Consider the following 22,107-nt stretch of genomic DNA (forward strand, 5'->3'; position numbering starts at 1 on the left):
TCTAAGGGGAGAAAAATTTTTCGAAGCAGGGGCAGGGGGTGGGGCTAGAGAGGAAGGAATGACTTTTTCTTTGTCTTTGTCTTCAGTACATATACATGATCACATGTTACAAAGTTCATCACAACTTCACACTAAAAAATCAAATCATCAATACAATCCTAACATACTTTGTTGTTGTTGTTGTTGTTGGTTGCTTCTTTATTTGTAAGTTTATCTGGGAAATATGCTTTCTTTGATCTGCACACCTTAGAGATGATCAAGTATCTCTAAGTAAAATGGGAAATCTAGCTCACACAGGTATGGTTTTCACCATTGTTGTTTTTGTTCCATGTAATTTGGAGGGTCCTCAGACACAACTCTGTAACAGGAAAATGGATGACAGAAGCTTAACGAACATCCTAGTTCTGTTCCTACTGGTCCTGTTTCTATCTTACATAGGTTAAAGTCCCACCACCCTCAGGGCAAGTCTGACAGTCATCTGTAACTCTAATTTCAACAGATCTGACCCCTTCATCTGGCTTTCGAATGCACCAGACATGCACTGGGTTCACAGACAGAAAGGCAGATAGGCAGGCAGGCAGGCAGGCAGGCAGGCAGGCAACAATCCCACCCTCACTCCACCCCTACCTCCTTCCCAACACACACACACACACACACACACACACACAAAGAGAAAGAGAGAGATCGAGACAGACAGACAGACAGACAGAGACTGAATAATAAAATCAGGTCAATTAGATAATTTTATTATCCATTTTTTAATTAAAATGCATAATAAAAGATAAATATAATCAGTCATCCTAGAACTCTGTATGCCAGGCCGACTTACTTAGTTAGACAGTGAAAATACATAAAAAAGGATATCAACATAAATATCATTCATTGTCCTGGAACTCCATGAATCTTTCTAGGCAGACCTGGTTTCAGATATCCATGGTTCAAGACTAAGCCAGTTTATGCAGTGATTTCCCAGACAACCAGAAATACATAAAAAGAAATTTCACCACCATCTCAGTCTATGTAACCGACCTTTAACAACAGTCCACAAACAGGTGATAGTAAAATGATTTCCTAGAGCACATTTATGGTTCTACTTTCCTATCCTAAGGAAGACACACAATCAGAGCTGAAATACAGGTGTAAGGCCCCCATGAAGGGAGGACCTCACCCAAGCCTCAGGAATTTACAGCCACCCATTAACTCACAAGACACCAAACTTGATGCAATCAGCAAGAGGTATATTTCAATCAGTATACTGAGGTCAAGACCCATGACCCATGCAGGGGCAGTGGGGTCTGAACCCTGGGTTTTGGAGACAGAGAGAATTTAAAGGCAAAAACCACAACTGGGGGGTATGGGGAGACCACAACCCAGGGGGAGTAAAGGAGGGTTATTGGAGAGCACCTGTGGAAAGTTCCAGCCCATTATTCAGTGTGACAGGGTCCAAGGAAAAGTCATGGGGAACATTTTGTATAGGCTATTCTCTAAGAGCCTATTCATAACCAACTATCTTTCTTGTGGTCAGCCAAGTTCCTGAAACACAGAGCTCATGACCAAGCTGACCTGTACTCTTGGTTCTCCCCAGCTTGTTAGGAGATTTTGAAAAATTTTAACTCTTTCACAGGCAGTCAAAAAGTCCTTGATAAAACCCAACTGGCTTTGGGAGGCAGAGGCAGGCGGATTTCTGAGTTTGAGGCCAGCCTGGTCTACAGAGTGAGTTCCAGGACAGCCAGGGCTACACAGAGAAACCCTGTCTCAAGAAACAAAAACAAAAACAAAAAACAAAAACAAACAAACAAACAAACAAACAAACATGTGAGGAGCCGAATTCGCCGTTACAAGATGGCGCTGGCTTCTGCTTCCTGGTTCTTCACGGAAGCTTTACTTGAGAATGCGCCTGTACATGGCGCGAAAACCGAGTATGACAATTGGATGAAAGATTTGAGCCAATGAGGGATCTGCACGTCTCCCAAAGCTCTATTTAAGCAGCGGGCTTTCTGAGCTCAGCGTCCTTCCCCTTTTCTCCATCTTGAAGAGCTGTTCAATAAATGCTGTCAGAAGAATCCTGAGTGTGGTGTTCTCCTTATCGGCTAGGTAGCGCGTCGCACAAACAAAACCACCCAAATGGCCTTCCTTACCAAAGTTCTACAGACAATAGGACTAAACAAATCATGTCTCTCTATATTTAAAGCCAAAATACTTTGTTGTTTCATTTCTGGAAAGAGCTCCTCTTTGTTTAGCCTCGGCTTTCCTGTAACTTGGTCTGTAGACTAGGCTAGCCTCAAATGTACAGTGATCCATCTCTCTCTGCCACCACCACTGCCTGGCAAAAGCTAGAAACATTAATAAAAAAAAAAAAGATGTGAATCTTAGCCGGTCATAGTGGTGTACAGCTTTAATCCCAGCATTTGAAAGGCAGAGGCAGGCTCTTACAGGTTTGAGGCCAACCTAGTCTACAAAGTGTGTCCAAGACAGCCAGGAAGTCTGCCCTGCCTGCCTCTGCCACCCCCACAGATGGAGATAGAGAAAGACAGAGAGAGTCTTACAGCCAACATTTTCCTAAATTGAGAAAAACTTGAAGCAATTCATCAGGAGACAAGAGTACTGGTGTGCACTGAACTTTTACTTTTTTCCAAGCATCATTGAAGGGTAAAATTGTTAATTATTTTTCAAAACACTGGATTCTAATAAGAGGACACTTGGGCATTCGAAACAATTTCTCCCCCCGACCCCCAGAGGACCAAAGGAAGTTTGAAACAATTTCAACAGCCTTCTGTGCATGTCTCAGTAGTCTATATAGTAGACTGTGGAAAGATTGGAGAAAACTATAGCAGTGGATCCTACAGAAACAAGGAGAGTCAGGGAGCAGGATTATTTACTATACTGTTTGTATTTTACTGAAAATATAAATACAGATACTAGGGAGTCTGACCCCGTCCTTGCTTGCTAAATGTAATGAAGTGGCCGTGGATCAAGAGCACAAGAAAATCACAATCCTAATCCATACCAAATCAATTTCCTTTGATGAGAATAACCAAAATGGAAACCAAAACAAAACTCTAGAACTTGTTAATCAGAGACAATCTCTTAGTTTTAGTCCAACAAGCATCTGAATACCATCTATAGCTCTAATTTTTGCTGATGTGCTGCCTTTCTCTGATTTCTGAATGTACCATGCACAGGCAGGGTTTGATAGGTAGATATGCCAAAAACAACAACAACAAACCCTAAAAAACCTGTCTTACCTTATAGATTGTCTGAGAATATATCTTTGGTGAAAGTATTCCATGGCCACTATGTGTTCCCTGCCTTGCATAGGCACAGATAGAACCAGATGCTAGTGAACACCTTCCAAATGAGTAATTCAAGACAAGCTTGAGGTATCTGTTGATAACATTGAACAAAAAAGGATAGCAGCTCTCATTGTGATTGTTTAGACCCTCCCAAGACCAGAGTTTTGCAGCCAGCACTCAGAAGGCAGAGGCAGGCTGACCTTGAATTCAAGGTGAGCCTGGACTACAATGTCAGTGCAAGGACAACTACTTGACAGTCAGCAAAACAAACAAACAAGGGAAAACAAACAAAAGGTCCCAATTCAAAGAATGAAATATAAAGAAGGTGTTTGGCCACCGCTTCTGGCAATTTCACCTTTACTCAGTTTTAATGAGTAAATGTGGTTCACAGCACAATGGGCATTTGTCAAATATCAGTGAAAATTAAAAAAAAAAAAAAAAAGAAACTTAGAATGAATCATAGCTGTATGCTTACCAGTGACATAGCTCCACTTCTTCCAGTTGCCTCCCTCTGGTCTTTTAGAGAAATCTACAGAAATGGTATGGATATACAGCCATAGTTATTTTTGGAGTCAGGGTTACAGGGATATTCCTTGGGGTAGTTAGTTTGCTTGGTTGGTTTGTTTCATTTCTTAAAAATAGATGCTGTAACCGTGGAAGAAGTTTTGTAATGGCAGGCAGAGTCAGAGAGACTATAGAAAGATCAAAGTATAGAGGAATAAGCTGGAGAGATATCAAAGCAGTTCAAATCACTTGATGCTCTTCCAGTCTGTCCACACCAGAAAAACTCGTGATCCACCCACCCAATACAACAAGCAAAACACTCAGAGACCTAGAAAACTAGAACAAAAATGTCAGAATCACACCAATCCAAATGACCTGTAACCGGTTCTCATTTACATAGAAAGAATTGACTCATGGGAAATGATAAGCAAAGTTGCTCACCACAACCAAAAAATGACTCTTCACAGCAGGGCATACTGACAAGGAAACCTGCATTCAACACTTAGTGTAAAAACCCCAGTGTTTTCCTGTAGTATCATGATCAGCTTGGTCCCACACAGTAAGTTTATGACATTCATGTCTGGCAGGTTATACTGAGGTCCCAGTTTTTGCTTTTTCAGGAACATGGCACACATGAGACATCCCTACAGAAGGAAGAGCTGCAAGCCTTCCCCCCAGAGCTCCTCCCCCAAAGACAGATATGCAGAACAAGAATGTTCTTCCCTGGACAGAGACCACTCTGATCACAGCTGGTCAGACTATGAGCATTCTAGAAGTTCTAGAAGAGGATCCTCTTACAGCCGCGACAGTATGGAATCACGAAATAGGGACCAAGAGAAACCCAGAGAAAGAGATAGAGACGCAGATCGTCGGAAACGGTCCCGGAAGTCCCCATCTCCTGAAAGAAGGAGCCCAGACAGAGGAGTAACCCCGAGTTCTACTCAGGAAGAACCTGCATCGAAGAAGAAGAGGATGGATGAGTTGGATCCGCTGCTCACCCGCACTGGGGGAGCATATATTCCTCCCACAAAGCTCAGGAGGATGCAGGAGCAGATTACAGATAAAAACAGCTTAGCGTACCAGAGGATGAGCTGGGAGGCTCTGAAGAAATCAATCAATGGTCTCATCAACAAGGTCAACATCTCCAACATCAGTATTGTTATCCAAGAGCTCCTTCAAGAGAACATCGTCAGAGGGAGAGGACTGCTGTCCAGATCTGTTCTGCAAGCACAGAGTGCTTCTCCAATCTTCACTCAGGTTTATGCGGCTTTGGTGGCAACCATCAACTCAAAATTCCCACAGATTGGAGAGTTAGTCCTCAAGAGACTAATTCTGAATTTTCGGAAAGGATATCGAAGGAACGATAAGCAACTTTGCCTGACTGCTTCCAAACTTGTGGCACATCTTATAAACCAAAATGTGGCACATGAGGTTCTGTGCCTGGAGATGCTCACTTTGCTCCTAGAGAGACCAACAGATGACAGTGTTGAAGTAGCTATCGGCTTCCTCAAGGAGTGTGGTCTCAAATTAACCCAAGTGTCACCAAGGGGAATCAATGCCATCTTTGACCGCCTGAGAAACATTCTACAGGAGTCTGAGATGGACAAAAGAGTCCAGTACATGATTGAAGTGATGTTTGCTGTGCGGAAGGATGGATTCAAGGACCACCCCGTTATTCTGGAAGGACTTGATTTAGTGGAAGAGGACGATCAGTTTACACATGTGCTCTCCCTGGAGGATGACTACAATCCAGAAGATGTCCTTAACGTTTTCAAGACAGATCCTCATTTTATGGAGAATGAAGAGAAGTACAAGGCTATTAAAAAAGAAATCCTGGATGAAGGAGACAGTGATTCAATCACAGACCAAGAAGCTGCAAGTAGTGAGGAGGAGGAGGAGGAGGAGGAGGAGGAGGAGGAGGAGGAGGAGGAGGAGGAGAAAGGAGATGAGGGAGGACCAAAAGTAACTATTCATGACCAAACAGAAATCAACCTAGTCTCATTCCGCCGCACAATCTATCTTGCCATTCAGTCAAGTTTAGACTTTGAAGAATGTGCACACAAGTTGCTGAAGATGGAGTCTGCTGAGAGCCAAAGGAAGGAACTCTGCAACATGATACTTGACTGCTGTGCCCAACAAAGGACCTATGCAAAATTCTTTGGCTTGTTAGCTGGGCGGTTTTGTATGCTGAAAAAAGAATACATGGAATCATTTGAAAGTATATTCAAGGAACAGTACGACACCATCCATCACTTAGAGACAAACAAATTGAGAAATGTTGCTAAGATGCTTGCTCACCTTTTGTACACAGATTCGCTTCCATGGAGTGTTCTCGGATGTATAAAGCTGAGTGAAGAGACCACGACATCGTCTAGTAGGATTTTTGTCAAGATCTTCTTCCAGGAACTGTGTGACTACATGGGTCTTCCTAAACTGAATGCAAGGTTAAAGGATGAAACTCTTCAGCCGTTCTTTGAAGGACTGTTACCCAGAGACAACCCACGCAACACCCGATTTGCCATTAACTTCTTCACATCCATAGGCCTCGGAGGTTTGACGAATGAACTTCGAGAACATCTGAAAAATACGCCCAAGGTCATTCAATTGTAGGCCAGAAACCAGAGCTGAGCAAAAGAAGCCAGGCCTGACATTCCTGTCTTAGCCTGTTGGTTTAAGGGCATTAGGAGCACAACATGAGCAGGGGGGAAGTCTGAGCCTCCAGTTCAATGGAATGTCTGTTGTGACTCCTGGTAGGAGCATTCCCTGCTCTGGAAGTGAAACTTGCAGGCCAGCAGAACCTAAGGTTGTGTGTGAGCACACCAAGCAAAACTTTTCTTAGAGGGTCATCAGGAGTGAGAGTGAGTGGAACTATTTCAGGCATGAAAATGTCACTGATAAGTTGGGCATAGTGGCTCCAAGCCTGTATCTCAACAGAGACAGAAGGACTGATGTAAGTTAGAGGCCAGAATGGAGGACAATGTGAGACTGTCTGAATGAACACACCTTCCCACCAAATAAGCAAATAAAGAATAACCATTAATAAACTTTCCTGTGTGGAAATTCTTTCTCTAATTATATTTTATTCTTGTGTATATGGGCATGCCTGCGCCATACTTGCATGTATTTATTTGTGTGTGTGTGTGTGTGTGTGTGTGTGTATGTGTGTGTGTGCTGGGTGCACTTGTTTGGGACATGCACAAGATTGAACCACTGGGAGTTTATCAGTCCTGAGGGCAACTTTCAGGAGCATCTAAAGTGAGACAAACCAAGTAGAGTGGGAAGTGGGGGAGCACAGTTCTACTGATTTCTTTTAAATGCATTATCTAGCTTCTAGCTTCTAGCTTCTAGGTGGCTAACTTGAATTTTAAAATCCCTGCCTTGGTAGTATTTGCTACTAGGTACTGAAATGAGCGTGGTGCAGTATATAAAACACCCTTGTTTTGTTAGGCCCAGCAAGCTGGCCCTTGGGCAGAGTCAGAACTTCTGAAGCTCTCTTTAGAGGCCTGAGTTCCTGCACCTTGTGTGCAGTTCAGTAGTCTTGGGAGGATCTGCTGAGCTTGTGTAGGGAACATCACCCATGCCTGTGGGAAGGCTAGTTTGCCTGCTTCCTGTGAGCAGCACACCTCCTCCCTGTCTTCCTGCCCTCAATATGGGCTCCCTGCAAACCACCCTGCCCCACCCCCAACCTTTCCCCTCCACTTGAGGCTAGGGAACTTCCATCAACTTGCTGCAGCTGCAGGGGATTCAGATGCCCCACAGGTGATTTGGCAGCAGCTGCCACATTGGCTGTGCAGGGAGCAGGGAGGGGTCGGTCTTGTCTACTCAAGGTCTTTCCTCCAGTGAATGCAATTCCTGTGGATGCCAGAAGAGGGAATAAAATTCTCTGATATAGGTGTTTGATAGGTGCCATGTTGTTCCTCTGAGAGATCAGCAAATGTTCTTAACTTACGAGTCATCACTTGAGCTGCTGGACTCGGCTGTTGTCTTTCCAGCACACATGCTGTATTAATTGGATTGGATAATCTCCACCTGAATCATGAAGTCTATGGAGATGTATAGAGACATGTGCAGGAGATAGCCATGCTAAGCAGCTGAATGTCTACGCAGGGATCTGGTGTCCCCATTGCTCTCTATGGGTTCAGGATCATGACCCAGCATCACTTATTTTCAATGTTGGAACAGACCTTTCTGAACTCTCATCTAGGATGACAATGTAGATTAGGCACATCTGATCAAGTACCGAACTGACATTATCTTCCTGGAGTAGGTGGTGTGGTAATGAGTTCTTTCTGATAACAAGAGAAGTATCTTAATCTAAGCTGTGTTGGGAGAAAAATCCAGAGCAGCCCCAGGGCATGGAAAGCAGCACCAGCAAAATGTTTCTCCAAGTATGGAACATATGAGGGACACTTGGAGCTGACCCTTATGCTGGCAATCCAGGACTTTTAAAAGGCCAACATCCAGAAAAGTATGGTAGAGTCTTTGGTTACACTCTGTCATAGGCAACCTAGTCATTATGAACTGACCCTGACACAGAAAGAACCATCTATGTACACACTGGCATTTTCCATCTTAATAACAGTAAGTAGACTGATCCTCGCTATACCTTACTCACCTTACTCACCTGGGGCTGGAAGTGGGGGGAGGGGGGATTGGGGAGGGTGGTCCCCAGAATCATGTGTAGTTGCTTTGGTAAATGCTACCAGATAGACAGACAAACCTAGCTACCTCTACTAGCACATTTTCAGGTAGACAATAGTTTAATATCAACATTTCCAAGACTAAACAGTCTGTCCTTAGTGTCTAGTGTTGTCTGATATATATATATATATATATATATATATATATATATATATATATATATATATATATCTTTGTCTCTCTCTCTATCTCTTTTTGTGTGTCTGTTTCTCTCTCTCTCTCTCTCTCTCTGTCTTTTCAAGAAAGAGAGGGGGGTGTAGAAGTTGGCATGAGTACATGGAGAAAGAGGGGAAGGGAAATGGGGAGAGAGCAGGAACAGGAAAGCAAGAGCAAGAAAGGAGCAACAGGGAGAGAGGAGGGACAAGCCGCCCTTTTAGAGTAAGTCAGGCATAGCTGGCTGTTGCCAGGTAACTGTGGGGCAGAGCTTACATAAAATGGTAATAGTGTGTGTGTGCCTTTGTGTCTCTGTGTATTTAGACAAGCACATGCTACAGTGTACATATGTGGATCAGAGGAAAACTTTGAGGTACTGTTCAACTGCCCACCCCCACCCCCCATGGCTTCTGGGATTGAACTCAGCAAGTACTGACCCACTGAGCCACCTCACTGTGCACTTCTCTTCACTTCTTTTGTCTCTGTTCCCAGGCCTGTTACTTCCTGATTATTCTCAGGAGTCAGTAAGTTGATAGTTGCAACAATATATCTTCAGGTTGAATCAGTGGCAAGTGTAATTCTCTTCTCCACAATCTGGTTGGCTGAAGACTTCCTGGAACTGGGCTCTCCTCCAGACCCATTCATGTAAGCTTGTTTTTCCTCAGTCAAGCTACACAACCTATTGTTATGGAAGGTGTCACACATACTTTACAAAGAGTTTCCTTGCAGTCACATCTGATCTGTCCTTAGATTACTCTGTTCCACAAAGAGATTTAGATATAGCCCTGTGGTGGTGGCCCATGCCTTTACTCCCAGCACTCAGGAGGCGGAGGCAGGAGGATCTCAGAGTTTGAGTTCCAGGACAGGACAGCCAGGGCTACATAGAGAATCCTTGTCTTGAAACGTCAGAGAGAGAGAGAGACAGAGAGAGAGAGAGACAGAGAGAGAGAGAGACAGAGAGACAGAGAGAGAGAGAGAGAGAGAGAGAGAGAGAGAGAGACTGACTTAAGTATGCTTCCTTGTGCATGTGGGATTGAGTTGTTCAGCATAAGGATAGTTTTTGCCAGATTGTGCTATGCTTAAATATATCTAAAATAATCAACTGGGGTGTGACTGCCAAAGTTTTGCCAGTGCTGGCCACCTGCCTTGTCACCTCACCTCCCATGGCTCTTCTCTCTGCTGCCCATACAGTCTACAGAGGCCTGCTGGTGAGGAGTCTAGCAGAACCAGCAAGGTCCAGGCAGAGTGACAGAACTTGTCTCAAAAAATAAGGTGGAGAGTAACTGTGGGAAACAGTAACATTAACCTCTGATCTAGCAGAGTGTGGAACTGGGGACAGACCGTCCCTGAGCCTAACACAGTGCCAAACACTGCCAATGCCCTGAGATTCCTGCTGTACACATATGTAGTAGTTTGAATATGCTTGGCCAGGGAGTGGCACTATTAGGAGGTGTGGCCTTGTTGGAGGAAGTGTATTACTTTGGGGGTGGGCTTTGAGTCCCTCCTCCTAGCTGCCTAGAAAACAGTCTGCTCCTGACTTCCTTTGGATGAAGATGTAGAACTCTCAGCTCCTCCTGCACATTCCTGCCTGGATGCTGCTATGTTCCTGCCTTGATGAACCTCTGAACCTGTAAGCCAGCCCCAATTAAATGTTGTCCTTATAAAAGTTGCCTTGGTCATGGTATCTCTTCATTGCAATGAAAACCCCAAGGAAACATAGTTCACTGGGTAAGTGAAGGTCAAGCCCCACCAAGAGAGGATATTTGAGGGGTGAGAGTGTTACCTCTGTGATAGAAAACATACCTTGCCAGATCAAGGCCCTGAAAAATAAAACATTGCTGGGTCCTAGGATATGAGTACTCAGTTACTGTAGCACCGTGGTTGTCAATCTGGGGTCTCAGTCCCTTTGAGGGATAGGAGACATCCTGCTTGTCAGACATTTATACTATGAATCATAACACCAGCAAAATACAGTTATGCAGTACCAAGAAAATAATTTTATGGTTGGGGGTCATCACAATATGAGGAACTGTATTAGAGGGTTGCAGCCTTAGGAACGTTGAGAACCACTGCCTTAGCATATAAATGACAGAGTATTCCTTGGTGACATTTCTTCTTTTGTCAGGTGAGCAAGAGCTTGCTATGCAACTAGGTTGGCCTTGATCTTCAGACTGCACTCCTCTTCCTGAGTGCTGGGTTGTAGGCCCCCAAAACACAGTGTCACCTTCCTTTATTCAGATCTACTCTAGGCTCTGGGCAGAATTCTTGGCTCTCACTAAAGAAGAAAGTTCTTCTCCAGTGCTCACTGTCCCCTCAGGACAACTCTGCTTCTGATATGCCTTCAGGTTCAGTTCTGCTTCCAAAAGTAAGATCTTGGTTTGAATGAGGAATGTCTCTCATAGTCTCAGGCATTGGACTGCTTGCTGCTCACTCAGTGGCACTATTTGGGGAGGCCTAGGAGGAATGATCTTGGAGGAAGTTGGCTCTGGAGATGGACTTTAAGGGTTTAAAGACTTGTGGGAGGAGTTAGGATTGGGAGGCAGGAAACCATGTAATTCCATGCTTCCTCTAGGGTGATCTACAAGCCAAATAAACACTGCAGGACCACACCCAGGGTCCTCTGCCCTACTTTTATAAATATTTTCTTTTACCCACAATTTCTCCCAGAAATTTTGAAACTTGAGGTGTTCTTCTAAATGGAGTTGAGACCATTTGAATTAAAAGGATGGAACTAATTTTTTGTATTATTTCTAGGCATGGGGTCTTCCCCTTGCACCAGCTCCTCTTAAGAGTGCTCACATCTCCGTGACTTACAGTTTCCTTAAGAGGATCAAATTCCTTTACATATGGGTCTTTACATATGGGTCTTCAAATGAAAATAAGCACAAAAGGATGTGGAATAGTACCAAATTCAATATATGACTAAGAAGCACGGGGAGAAGAAATAGAAATGCCCACCCTGCGGTGGTACCAAGATGCTCCTCTAACCTTCAGCAAGGTGACAGATTCTGCAGTCAGGGCAGTGAGTGGGACTGCTGCCCTGGAGGAGGGGCAGGTTGGGAGGCTCTGGTGCCGCCAGGGGGCGCGCGAGGGCCCGCGCTGGAGTCAGGCGGGAACCCGGGAAGGGGCGGGCAAGAGGAGCGCTGGGCCTCTCTGGTTTGCTCAGCCCCGTTAACGTCCGGTCTCTTTTAAACTCGGTCCCGCCCTGGCGCCCTGCTTTTTCGCCCGGCGGGTTCCTGGTAAGTACTGTCCGCCTTGCGGGTCGCAAGATCCCACCACGTGGCCTCGGAGGTCCCCACCGCGCTCGCCCGACACGCCGGTCCCTGCCCGGTGCGCGTCCCTTCGCTGTGGGACAGGCGATCGGCCTCGCGCAGCGCGGATTTGTCTTCCCCTGGGTGGAGGCGCGGCGTCCCGATGGCCCCGGGTCCTGGGCTCGCAGGGGCCTCCCGCCCGCCCAGTATTCGGGTGACAAGGACGTCGCCTATTTAGGAAGCGAATGAGATCCCAGATCGAAAAGTAGCAGGAAGCAGGATAACTTCACTGTTAGCAAGGATTTCTCCCACGCAGCCTTGTCCTCGCCGTACGTGTCCTTCAAATGCCGCTTGACACAGAGGCTGGGCTCTTTGTTTTGTGCTTTTTTTTTTTTTTTTTTTTTTTTTTTTATTAAGTTTTGAGGTCTTCAACCGAGAGCAGGGAGCTCTGCCCACAGGGGCTGGATTCCCTTCCTCTGACACAGACCCGGCTTGTCTGGATTTTTGCCCTGGTAGAAAATCTGAGCGTCTGGGCACTTGTGCAAGGCATTAAATGCCTAACCTCTGTGCCCCATATTGTTGAAACATTTCTCTCACTGGAGAGTTCCTAAAACCAGGCTTAAGTTTCCAATGAGCACCCAGGAGTCCTGCCTGTTCACTACTGCTTTAACATTGTGAAGATCTAAAATTAGATGTGAGAAAGCTAAGGAAAGTGCCACTTTGTAGTTTTCTATTGATTTGCAAGCTCTGAAATTGCGGTATATAGGCTGAATGAGACATCAATTTAAAAAGCATTTATTAAATTATTGAAGCAGGTTTTCGTGCTGTCCAAGGATATCTTTCTGCCCTAGTACCCAAGTGTTGGGCTCTATGGGCATTTATGCCAGATAACGGCCATTTTAGAGGGAACTTAGTGTTGTGGCCTCTAGTAAAACCACCACCTCATGTGCTCTGCCTAGTACTGCAAGAAGGGAACATGCAAGTGGGTGATACGTTTTGTTTCTGTTGGGGGTTATGTTTCTATTGAGCCATTTCTTTTGAGGGAAGTCTGAGAGCATGAACCACTGTCTAACTGGGGACTGTGGATACAGCAAGTTTTAGGGTTAGGACTTCCTTTTTCAGCCTCAGCAAACAAGTTTAGTGCTGCTTCTGGCTTTGAAATCAATGAAAATGGTTTAACTTGCCCTAAAGAAGTAGTGTAGAGGGTTGGAGAGATGGCTCAGGTTAAGAGCACTGGCTGCTCATCCTGAGTTCAACAAGCAGCCACATGGTGGCTCCTAACCATCTATGATGAGATCTGGTGCCCTCTTCTGACATGCAGACAGAATACTGGATACATAATTAAATCTTTAAAAGAAAAACTGTGGTTAGTAATTTTGTTTCAAAACAGTAAGAGTCTATGCTTCTGGGGTGGATTTAGTCAGAAGGATGGCCCAGAGGGAATGAAATGGACACCCAGCTGTCAGAAGTGTGAGGATCAGAGCTCTGCAGGAATGAATGCTAGTCAGAGGCAGGACTTCAGTCATCAGATGCAATTAGTAACCACCAGAAAGGTCCTTTGTGTAAAGAGCTCTGGCCGGGTACTTGTAACATGGCTGACTTTTTGATTTTTCTTTCGAGCAGATGCGGTGCTGTGTCCAGGATGCTGATGAAGTTAAGGTGTGTTTGATGGAAAAGTTGACTTGCTAGGCATGATTCCAGGGACAATTCTTGGCCAAGGATGAGAACTCTAACCTGACTGGATACATTGCCATGATGGGTTAAAGGATTTACCTGAGGCCAACAGAACAGGCAGGAATTCAGTGCAATCACCTCATGTCTTTTTAAATTAGATGAGGGGTGTGGGAACATAGTGAGAGGGCCTAGCAGTGTCAAGCCTAGACCTTTGATTCTGGGGCCTGGTGGGAACAACCAACTCTCTAGAGTTATTCTTGGACCTTCATGTGTGTGCTAGCACACCTGTGTGCACACACAAAATAATAAATGAGAGCGTTGGTGGATGAATTGATACTTAGAGAAAGATATGGCTTTGCATTTAAAATTGTCTTAAAACATTTCTGAGTAGATGTACCCAATGTACTGGTTAAAAATTCTGCAAAAAAAAAAAAAAAAATTGTTAATGTTAACATCAGTGTGCTGTCTTATTTATTATCTAGTGGTTATGGGTCTAATTACCTGTGCTGTTTCTTCTGCAGCTCTGGACTTTGAGGTGAACTGGTCTGACTTCCGGAAGAGAAGGTATGCAGCTGTGCATAGAATCAAGGTTTCAGGTTTCTTTGCTCTCTTTACAGCAGGAACAGATGAATTTGAGGAGGTCCCATTACATATGAGACTGTGAGAATTGTGCGCCCATAGAACTAAGTTCCACTTAGTTTTCTATGTGTCCACTCTAGCCACAGTATGAATACAAGAAGTCTTTTTGAAAAATTTAGTTTTATCTCTAAAACTTTTATATGTTTTGCCTGCAGGTCTGTACCATGTGGATGCAGCACCCATGGAGGCCAGAAGAGGGCATCAAATCCCCCTGGGGTTGGAGTTAAAGTTGTGAACTACCACCATGTGGGTACTAGAAATTGAACCTAACTCCAAGAAAAGCAGCCAGCCCAGGCTCTTAATTGCTAAGCTCTAAACTTTGGCAACTCAGAATTGTTCAACACGCTATTGAGAGATCTAGTGTCCCCAGGAGAGTGAGGTATATGGTAGGATCCACTTGGTGTCCTGGCTCAGTACTTGCTATGTGTACTCTTAAAAGATGTAGCTGGAATGAGCTGACAACCTTTGTGATTTAAACTACCGGGTAGATACCTCCTTATGTTCAAATGCCCTATAGAGAAATGAAGCAGATTGAAGTTAATGTTTCCAGTCATAAGCCCAGCCTGAGCTAGCTGTGCAGTGATGGTGCACTGTTTTAATCCTGGCAGAGGCAGGTGGATTTCTGAGTTTGAGGCCAGCCTGGCCTACAGAGCAAATTCCAGAACAGCTAAGGCTACTCAAAGACACCAAAATACTCCAGCCTGATCCTGTCAGGCACAGACCTCCTGACTTGAGCTATATAAGCTAGTCCTGCTAGTTCAATAATTGAGCTGTCCTCCAAAACAGTCTCCTCAGTCATTCATACCTGCTGAACCCTTGTCCAAGACCTTCCTCCTCATTTCTTCTGTATCCTGACCTCTTACCTTGGACATGGCCATCAACCTGTTGGGGAGAGATATCTTGGAAGTCCTAAATTCGGTCCTCCCAAGTAACATGGAAAGTGAGTGCACCGAGATACAGGGCTGACAAATGCCCTCACAGGGGTCACCCCCAGTTCTAAGAGCCACTGTTGGGTTTGATATTCTCTGCCTGCACTAGGTCTCAGATTAGCCTGCTTGGTTTAACGGTGGCCTTTGCCTAGGGTGAAATGACAAGTTCTTACTTAGCCCATACTCCAATATATTTGTCCTTCCTGTAGCTCCTGGAACACTCCCATAATTGCAATGTAAAAAAACTCTAGGCAATGGCAGCTACTATAAGACCCACAAGCTATCAACCAGACTGCTAGGATCTGGGGATCCCCTCAGTGGGGCCTTGTCTTTGCAATCCTGGCCAACACTCCACTATTGGCCATAGATATTAAGGACTGTTTTCTCTATTCCCCTATACCCCAGAGACTGTCAATGTTTTGCCTTTTGAACAGTCCCCCAAATTAACAACTCTAGGCTAGCCTCCCGATTTGAATAGAGAGTCGTCCACAAGGGGTGGCCAACATCCCCATTATATACCAGGAATTTGTTGCTACCACCTTGAAACTATTTAGAAAAGAAAATACACATTATTTTATGGATGATATCTTGGCCTTGGGAGATCAAAAAACTTCACCATGACCTCAAAGATTTACTGATCTCTCTAGCAAAATAGGATTCAAAGTAGCCCTGAATAAGATATAACTCATCACCTCTGTAGGACCAGTGGAACTGTGGGAAGGTTGAATGGATTCAGAAACCCTGGTAACTTGTAATTGAGAATGGTAGCCATTTCTTCTACTCCTGACCATGTTTCTGTCCTGGAGCATGTGACCATGGCACCCCGCATGAGGACTGTGACAACTAGTTGTAGAGCATAGAGTTCTCCATGCTACTGAGGTATCTAGAGGCCCTTAGGGTTTAGCCAATATGCTTCCCTTCCTAGGACATTCCTTCCTGCAAAAGGTATTTACTCTCTGGTCCCGTGTCGTCGTCCCCCTCTCCCCCCCCCCCCCCCCCCCCCCCCGGCCAGGTAAGTGTATGCATCCATTTTCCACTGCCAGTAAACAGTATGGACAAGTAAGGACTGTCTCTTATCAAGAACTGCTGTGGGAGAAGGCTTTGTCATATGGAGCCACAGAAGGCCCCTCTGCACTCCCAGACTCTGCACCAGACTCTCCACCTCTCAGCTAAGCTGGATCTCCACCCCCACTCCCCTCTTGCTCCTCATCCTGAGAGGTCAACTCTGCCCCCACCTTCCTGTGACCTAGCAGCATGTGGATGTCCAGTAGTCTGGGAGCCTCCTGGTCCCCAAGCATGTCCTCAGCCTGGGGGGCTCCTCCATTCTTTGCTCCTCCATAGTTTGACTGGACACCTGAGAGGTGGGACTCCAGCTTCAGCCTCCCACTTCTCAGACTGTTTTCCCACTTTGCTTGAGCCCAGCATGTTATGGCAGCACAGGGTAAATAGAGTCCAGCACCACAAGTTTCACCTGCCCAGTGGCATTACCACACCACAGTAGGAGGTGCCCTCCATATAGGTGAAAGAAGCCTGCCAAGCAAAGGCAATAGATGAAATCTTACTGCTGAGGATTGAAAGGAAAACTCACACACACACATCTTAAACCCTTAACCCCCAAATTTTCAGATTTTTTTTTTTTTTTATAAATGCTTGTTCTTCTCCCTAAAAGGAACACTGGAAACAGTGTTCATGCCTTTTAACTCAAAGTTTTCATGCTTCTCCCTAAGAGGAACACCTAAAATTGTCTTAAAATTTCTTTTAAACTTCAAAATCATATTTATTCCCACAGGTCATACCAACTACGTTAATAACCGTTATTTAATCCTTAACCAGTCCCCTTTTTTAGACAAGCTGTTACTGCCTATCCCAGATTCATAATTAACATATTTTCTTCTTCAGCCATCCAAAGCAGATAAATCCTCAACTCCTCCCTCTGCTTTCCTTAATTCAACACAGTTAATTCCCCACTTAAAGGATTCCCTCCAGGACTGAATTCCTCAAACACCCTTGCCTTATTTCTAGGATATTACAACAGACCATGATGTGCTCCTGAGGAAATTGTTACAGGCTTAACATATACTACCCACCCTATGCAGACATCCCCTGGCTGGGTTTCTGCTCCCCTGTTGTGATTACTGTACAGGTTTATCTCTGCAAAAGGGAAAAAGACAGTGCTGCCACCACAGGCCAGGAGACCCAGACAGAGACCTACCAGACATCTCCTTGGACCTGCTTGGGGCAATGCTGCCTTTGTCCAGACATATCATCTAACTGAAGACTTCTGAGACAAGCAGAAGCTGACAGTCTTGGGACCTTCCAGTGACAGATAAACTTTCTTGTCAGAGCCTAATGGCTACCATACCTGGAGAAGCTTTCATGATGTCTATATAGATGTTTAAAACCGATGTTAATACCTTTACAAACTCACTCTCAGTTTTAATCCACTAAATATTTGATTCAGTAATCTCTTGTTTACCCAGCCATTACCCCTCTGGCTTACGTGTTTTATTTTGATGCTTACCCCACCTGACCTGAAATTTTCACTGCAAATAACATAAGAGACAATCGCTCCATTGATGCCTCTCCTTTATAGAAAAGAAAAGGTGTGGAGTAGTGGACAGTGCCAGGAAACTTGGTGAGGTTGAGCAGGTTGGAAGCCCCAGAACCTCTGAGGGTGGCAGGAGCTTTACCTGCTCCCAACCAGGCCCCAGTCACAGGACCACACTCCCTACCTAAAGTATCCCAGATCAGAGTTCTCCATGCTAATGAGGTATCTATAGGCCCTGAGGGTTTAGTCAATAAGCATCCCTTCCCTGACATTTACTTCAAAATGTACTTAATCTTTGGTCCACTCTGAGCATATGGTATGCACCCATTTTCCATGATGAACAATAAACAGTTTAGAACCAAGGACTTGTCTCTTTCATCAAGAACCACATGGAAACATGGAGGGCTTTGTTTACAGAGCCACACCATCTAATCCTCCTGGCAGGAGGCCCTTCTATGCTCCTGAACTCATCACCACTGAGCCAAGCAAGAGTTCCCTGGCCCCAGGTTCACCGACCCAAATCCGTTCCCAATTCCTTGTGACCCAGCAAAGTCAGGATATCCAAGAGTTTGTGAGCCCCTGGCCCCAGGTACATCCTGAGCACACATGGCTTCTCTGTTCTCAGCTCTTCTGCTTTCCAGCAGCAACTGGACACCTGGAAGTCGGCACCCAAACTTCTGGATCCCACATCTAGGCTGTGTTTTCCCTTCCCCTGAGCAGTGTATCAGCGCTTCACTAGACAGTACCAGGGTGGCACAGGGTAAATGCAGTCTAGCACTCCACATTGGGGGTGCCCAGGAGCATTACTACACCCTATGGGAGGCAGAACACAAAATCCCTGAACTGGTGGGATTCAGGAAGCCTGACACTGCCATGGCAGAGAGGATGGAATGTAGCCTAGCGCCTTTCCATTTTGTTTGCTTGAGCAGAGTTTACACACCCCAGCGGTGAGGCAGAATGCAGACTCACGCCTCCATCATCCTGAGAACAGCAATCTTAACCTCAGTCCATCTTCATAGCCAGTTCTAGTATTCCTCCAGATGCTGATGACCCCGGCCATGGCTGCCTCCCCTACAGAACTTCTACAGCCTCTTTTTGATCCTGGTAGTCATTCCATCGTACTCATGGCCATCAGAACCCTGTCCCCTTTTCTCCTCTCCTCACCCTCATGGACTGGTGACTGATGACCCGTGAGGAAAGGGAGACGCACACTTGTAAGGTTCCCCCCACCTCCGGGCCCTACAACTTCTGAGTATGCGGATCGAGAATTTTCCATTTCCCCTGGCCTGGCCAATGGCATTTGGCAACACAAACCTCTACTCGTGTAATGTCACACGGTTTGAGTGAGATTACAGGTTCAGAGCTTCCTCCCAATAAGAACCCATCCAGCAAGCACCTCCGAACTCATCCTCTGGTACACTAAGCTGGTTTTATCTGTAATCTGGTCCCTGCATCATCCTGAGCTTTGTGGGAAAAATATGTGCACCCCCAGTGCATGTGACCAGCAAGTCCAGCTCATCCTCCTCTTCTTTGATGCAGGCTCTTCCTGAGTAGAACTGGGTGTTACTTTTGGTCTGGGCTCCTGTTTCTGGTGAGTCTCTATGTCTTTTTCTGCATTTCTCTCAGCTGTGATCAGAGAGGTCTCTGTCCCAGGAAGAACATTCTTGTTTTGCATATCTGTCTTCTGGAGAGAGCTTCTGTTGTGACAGGATGACTGTCTCATGCGTGCCTCGCAGAAAAGACTTTAAACATGCATTACCTTCTAGCAAATTTTAATTAATTTTGCTGTTTAAACTGGTTCACTTCATTTTTTGCAAGATGAATACAGAACTGCAGTGAATGTATAATTCTTTGTAGAGACTTCAGTAAAGGACTGTGAATTCTCTCTATCATTTTTGTTTCCTTGGTTGATTTTTGCAGGGAAGTGAGGGTCTTAATATGTAACTTTTGCTGTCCTGCACCTGTTCCTCTCACCACACCTGTTCCTGGTTCTCTCCCATTCCCCTTTCTTATCTCCTCTCCTATCCTGTTCTCTCTCTTCCATCTGCCTCCTATGATTGCTTTATTCCCCCTTCTGTGTGAGATTCAACCATGTTCATTTGGGCTTTCCTTCTTGTATAGCTTCTTTGGGTCTATGAAGTGTAGTGTGGGTTTCCTGTACTTTGTGGTTATTATTCATTTGTAAGTGAGTACATACATGCATGTGCTTTTAGATCTGGGTTACCTCACTCAGTATAATAGTTTCTAGCTATACATTTTTCTATATCCATATTTTAATTGAGGGGTATCTGAATTCTTTCCAGTTTCAAGATGTTATAAATAAAATGGCTATGAACTTAGTAGAGTTTCTACTCTAGGTCACCTGCCTTCACAGAGTCCCTCCGATAAATTCTGTTTGCGGAGGAATCACCTGAATTATATGATTATATTGTTCTGGAAGCATGCATTTACTTTGTAGTGATGTCAGTATCAGGCTTTGTGTTGTACACATGTATGGGATATTTTAGGAAGCAGTGACTTATGATGATGTGCATGTGAACTTAACTGTGGAAGAGTGGAATTTGCTGGATCCTTCCCAGAAGAATCTCTACAAAGATGTGATGCTGGAGACCTACTGGAACCTCACTGCTATAGGTAAGACTGTGGATTTTCTTTTGCTTCTCAATATAAGGGAAAATGTTTCTTGGTTACTGATGATCATCTCTTATTTCAATAGAGAACAAGTAATATTGAGTTGAATAAATCAGGTTCATTGCTGTGAAAATTCAAAGTAACTTGAATTTTGCCTAATTCCAATACCATATCATTTATTTTCTGGTACCGTGTTTTAGGCTATAATTTGGAAGTCCTTCATACTGAAAAACAACATCAAACTTCTAGAAGTCATGAAAGGTAATTTTAATGTCTAAGCTTATACAAATATGCCTGTGAAGAAATTTTAATATGATCTGGAAGCTCTCAAGGAAAGCAAGTGTGTAAAATATCAACCCTTTTGTTGTAGCTATGATTATAATGTTCTCCCAAAACTATGTACCTCAATGTCAGTTATCTGATTTGTGTTTGCAAGGCATTTCTGTAAGAAAGAGGAGGAAACAATGCCTTAAGAGATTCCTTTATTTCATTTGTATCTCCATTGGAGCTGTGTTGTGGAACTACCAATGTGTATAGTCTCATAATATTTAGATATTGCACATTAAATAGTGTTAACCTTGTTTTTTGTTTGTTTGTTTTTTTGTGCTGGTTGTGGTGGTGCACGCTGGTAGGATTTGCTGAAGGAGGCAGAGGCAAGAGGATCACGAGTGATAACCTTCTTAATAAGCAAATAGTCCATGATAAAGTTGGTGATGCTCATATTCTTGTAGTGAAAGTTTAAAGTTTATGGCGAGGTCAGTTTATGAGAGTCAAGAATGTTGTCGTGGAGAAACATTAATCATGTCTACAATGAACAAAATGTCAATGTGTGTGAATTCAATGTAGAAACCTTTCATTTATTCCTCTTTTTTAATGGGTATATCAATTTTCAGAATGAATTAAAGCATGTGAGCATAGGGATATTAAAAGGAACAATGTACCTCTATCTATTTCAGAACAATGAGAAGATATATAATATTCTGCCTTTGGTAGACTTTCTGACTATGATAGGTGTTTGCAATTAATTGGTTTTCTGACTTCACTGGGAACATCCCAGAGTCACACTGCAGAAAATCTCTATGACTACTAGAAGTTTGGAAATTCTTCCGTTCATCCTGGTTCACAGTGGCTGCTGTGGTGTGATTCACACTACAGGAAAAACTAAGAATGCAATCAGTGTTTTAATGCTCTGAGTTGTTCCATATTTCTTTAGACATGTGAAATACATCATATAGAAATCTCATATAGAAAAAGGATGCTATAAATGCGAGCCATGTAATAAATGCTCTTTCCATCACAGGTATTTTCAACAAGGTAGAACAACCCACAGTGAGCGAGAACACCATGGACACCCAAAGTGATTAAACCTTAAGATCTGAGTGTTTGTTATTATTAGACCAACTGCAAAATCAATTCATATTGGTCATAAAGATTGATCAGGGTAATGAATGTGGTAAAACTTTCACATGTGCCCATTATTGTTGCAGGAATGAAAGAAGTCTTACTGGAGAGAAACTTTATGAATGTCATCACTGTGGTAAAGCCTTTGCACGACCCCATCATTTCCTATACCATAAAAGAACACATACTGGAGGGACACCCTATGAATGTAATCAGTGTGGTAAAGCCTTTGCAAGATCCAGTTATCTCCAATATCATAAAAAAAAACCCATACCAAAGAGATACCTTATGAATGTAATCAATGTGGTAAAGCCATTGCAAGCTCCAGTTATCTCCCATATCATAAAAGGACCCATACTGCTGAGAAACCTTATGAATGTAAT

At 44.2% G+C, this 22,107-nt stretch overlaps 1 protein-coding gene, 1 non-coding gene and 1 pseudogene across 2 annotated transcripts; all 3 read left to right on the top strand.

Annotated features, from left to right (window-relative positions):
* The first annotated feature begins 4,421 nt into the window (after nt 1-4,421).
* Nucleotides 4,422-6,445, top strand: LOC117720938 (pre-mRNA-splicing factor CWC22 homolog pseudogene; annotated as a pseudogene).
* Nucleotides 6,446-11,758: 5,313 nt separating this feature from the next.
* Nucleotides 11,759-20,854, top strand: LOC117721021 (zinc finger protein 431-like). Its single transcript, XM_076913224.1, has 7 exons — nt 11,759-11,890; nt 13,526-13,561; nt 14,098-14,140; nt 14,371-14,461; nt 19,232-19,283; nt 20,200-20,326; nt 20,524-20,854. Coding segments are annotated over exons 4-7 (246 nt in total). The 5' UTR covers nt 11,759-11,890; nt 13,526-13,561; nt 14,098-14,140; nt 14,371-14,459; the 3' UTR covers nt 20,589-20,854.
* On the top strand, nt 13,614-13,684 carry LOC117721126 (small nucleolar RNA SNORD93). The gene has a single exon (XR_004608394.1). It is a non-coding gene; the product is annotated as a small nucleolar RNA SNORD93 (small nucleolar RNA).
* Nucleotides 20,855-22,107: the final 1,253 nt, after the last annotated feature.

This window comes from Arvicanthis niloticus, chromosome 15 (genome assembly GCF_011762505.2).
Source record: "Arvicanthis niloticus isolate mArvNil1 chromosome 15, mArvNil1.pat.X, whole genome shotgun sequence".
Taxonomy (NCBI): domain Eukaryota; kingdom Metazoa; phylum Chordata; class Mammalia; order Rodentia; family Muridae; genus Arvicanthis; species Arvicanthis niloticus.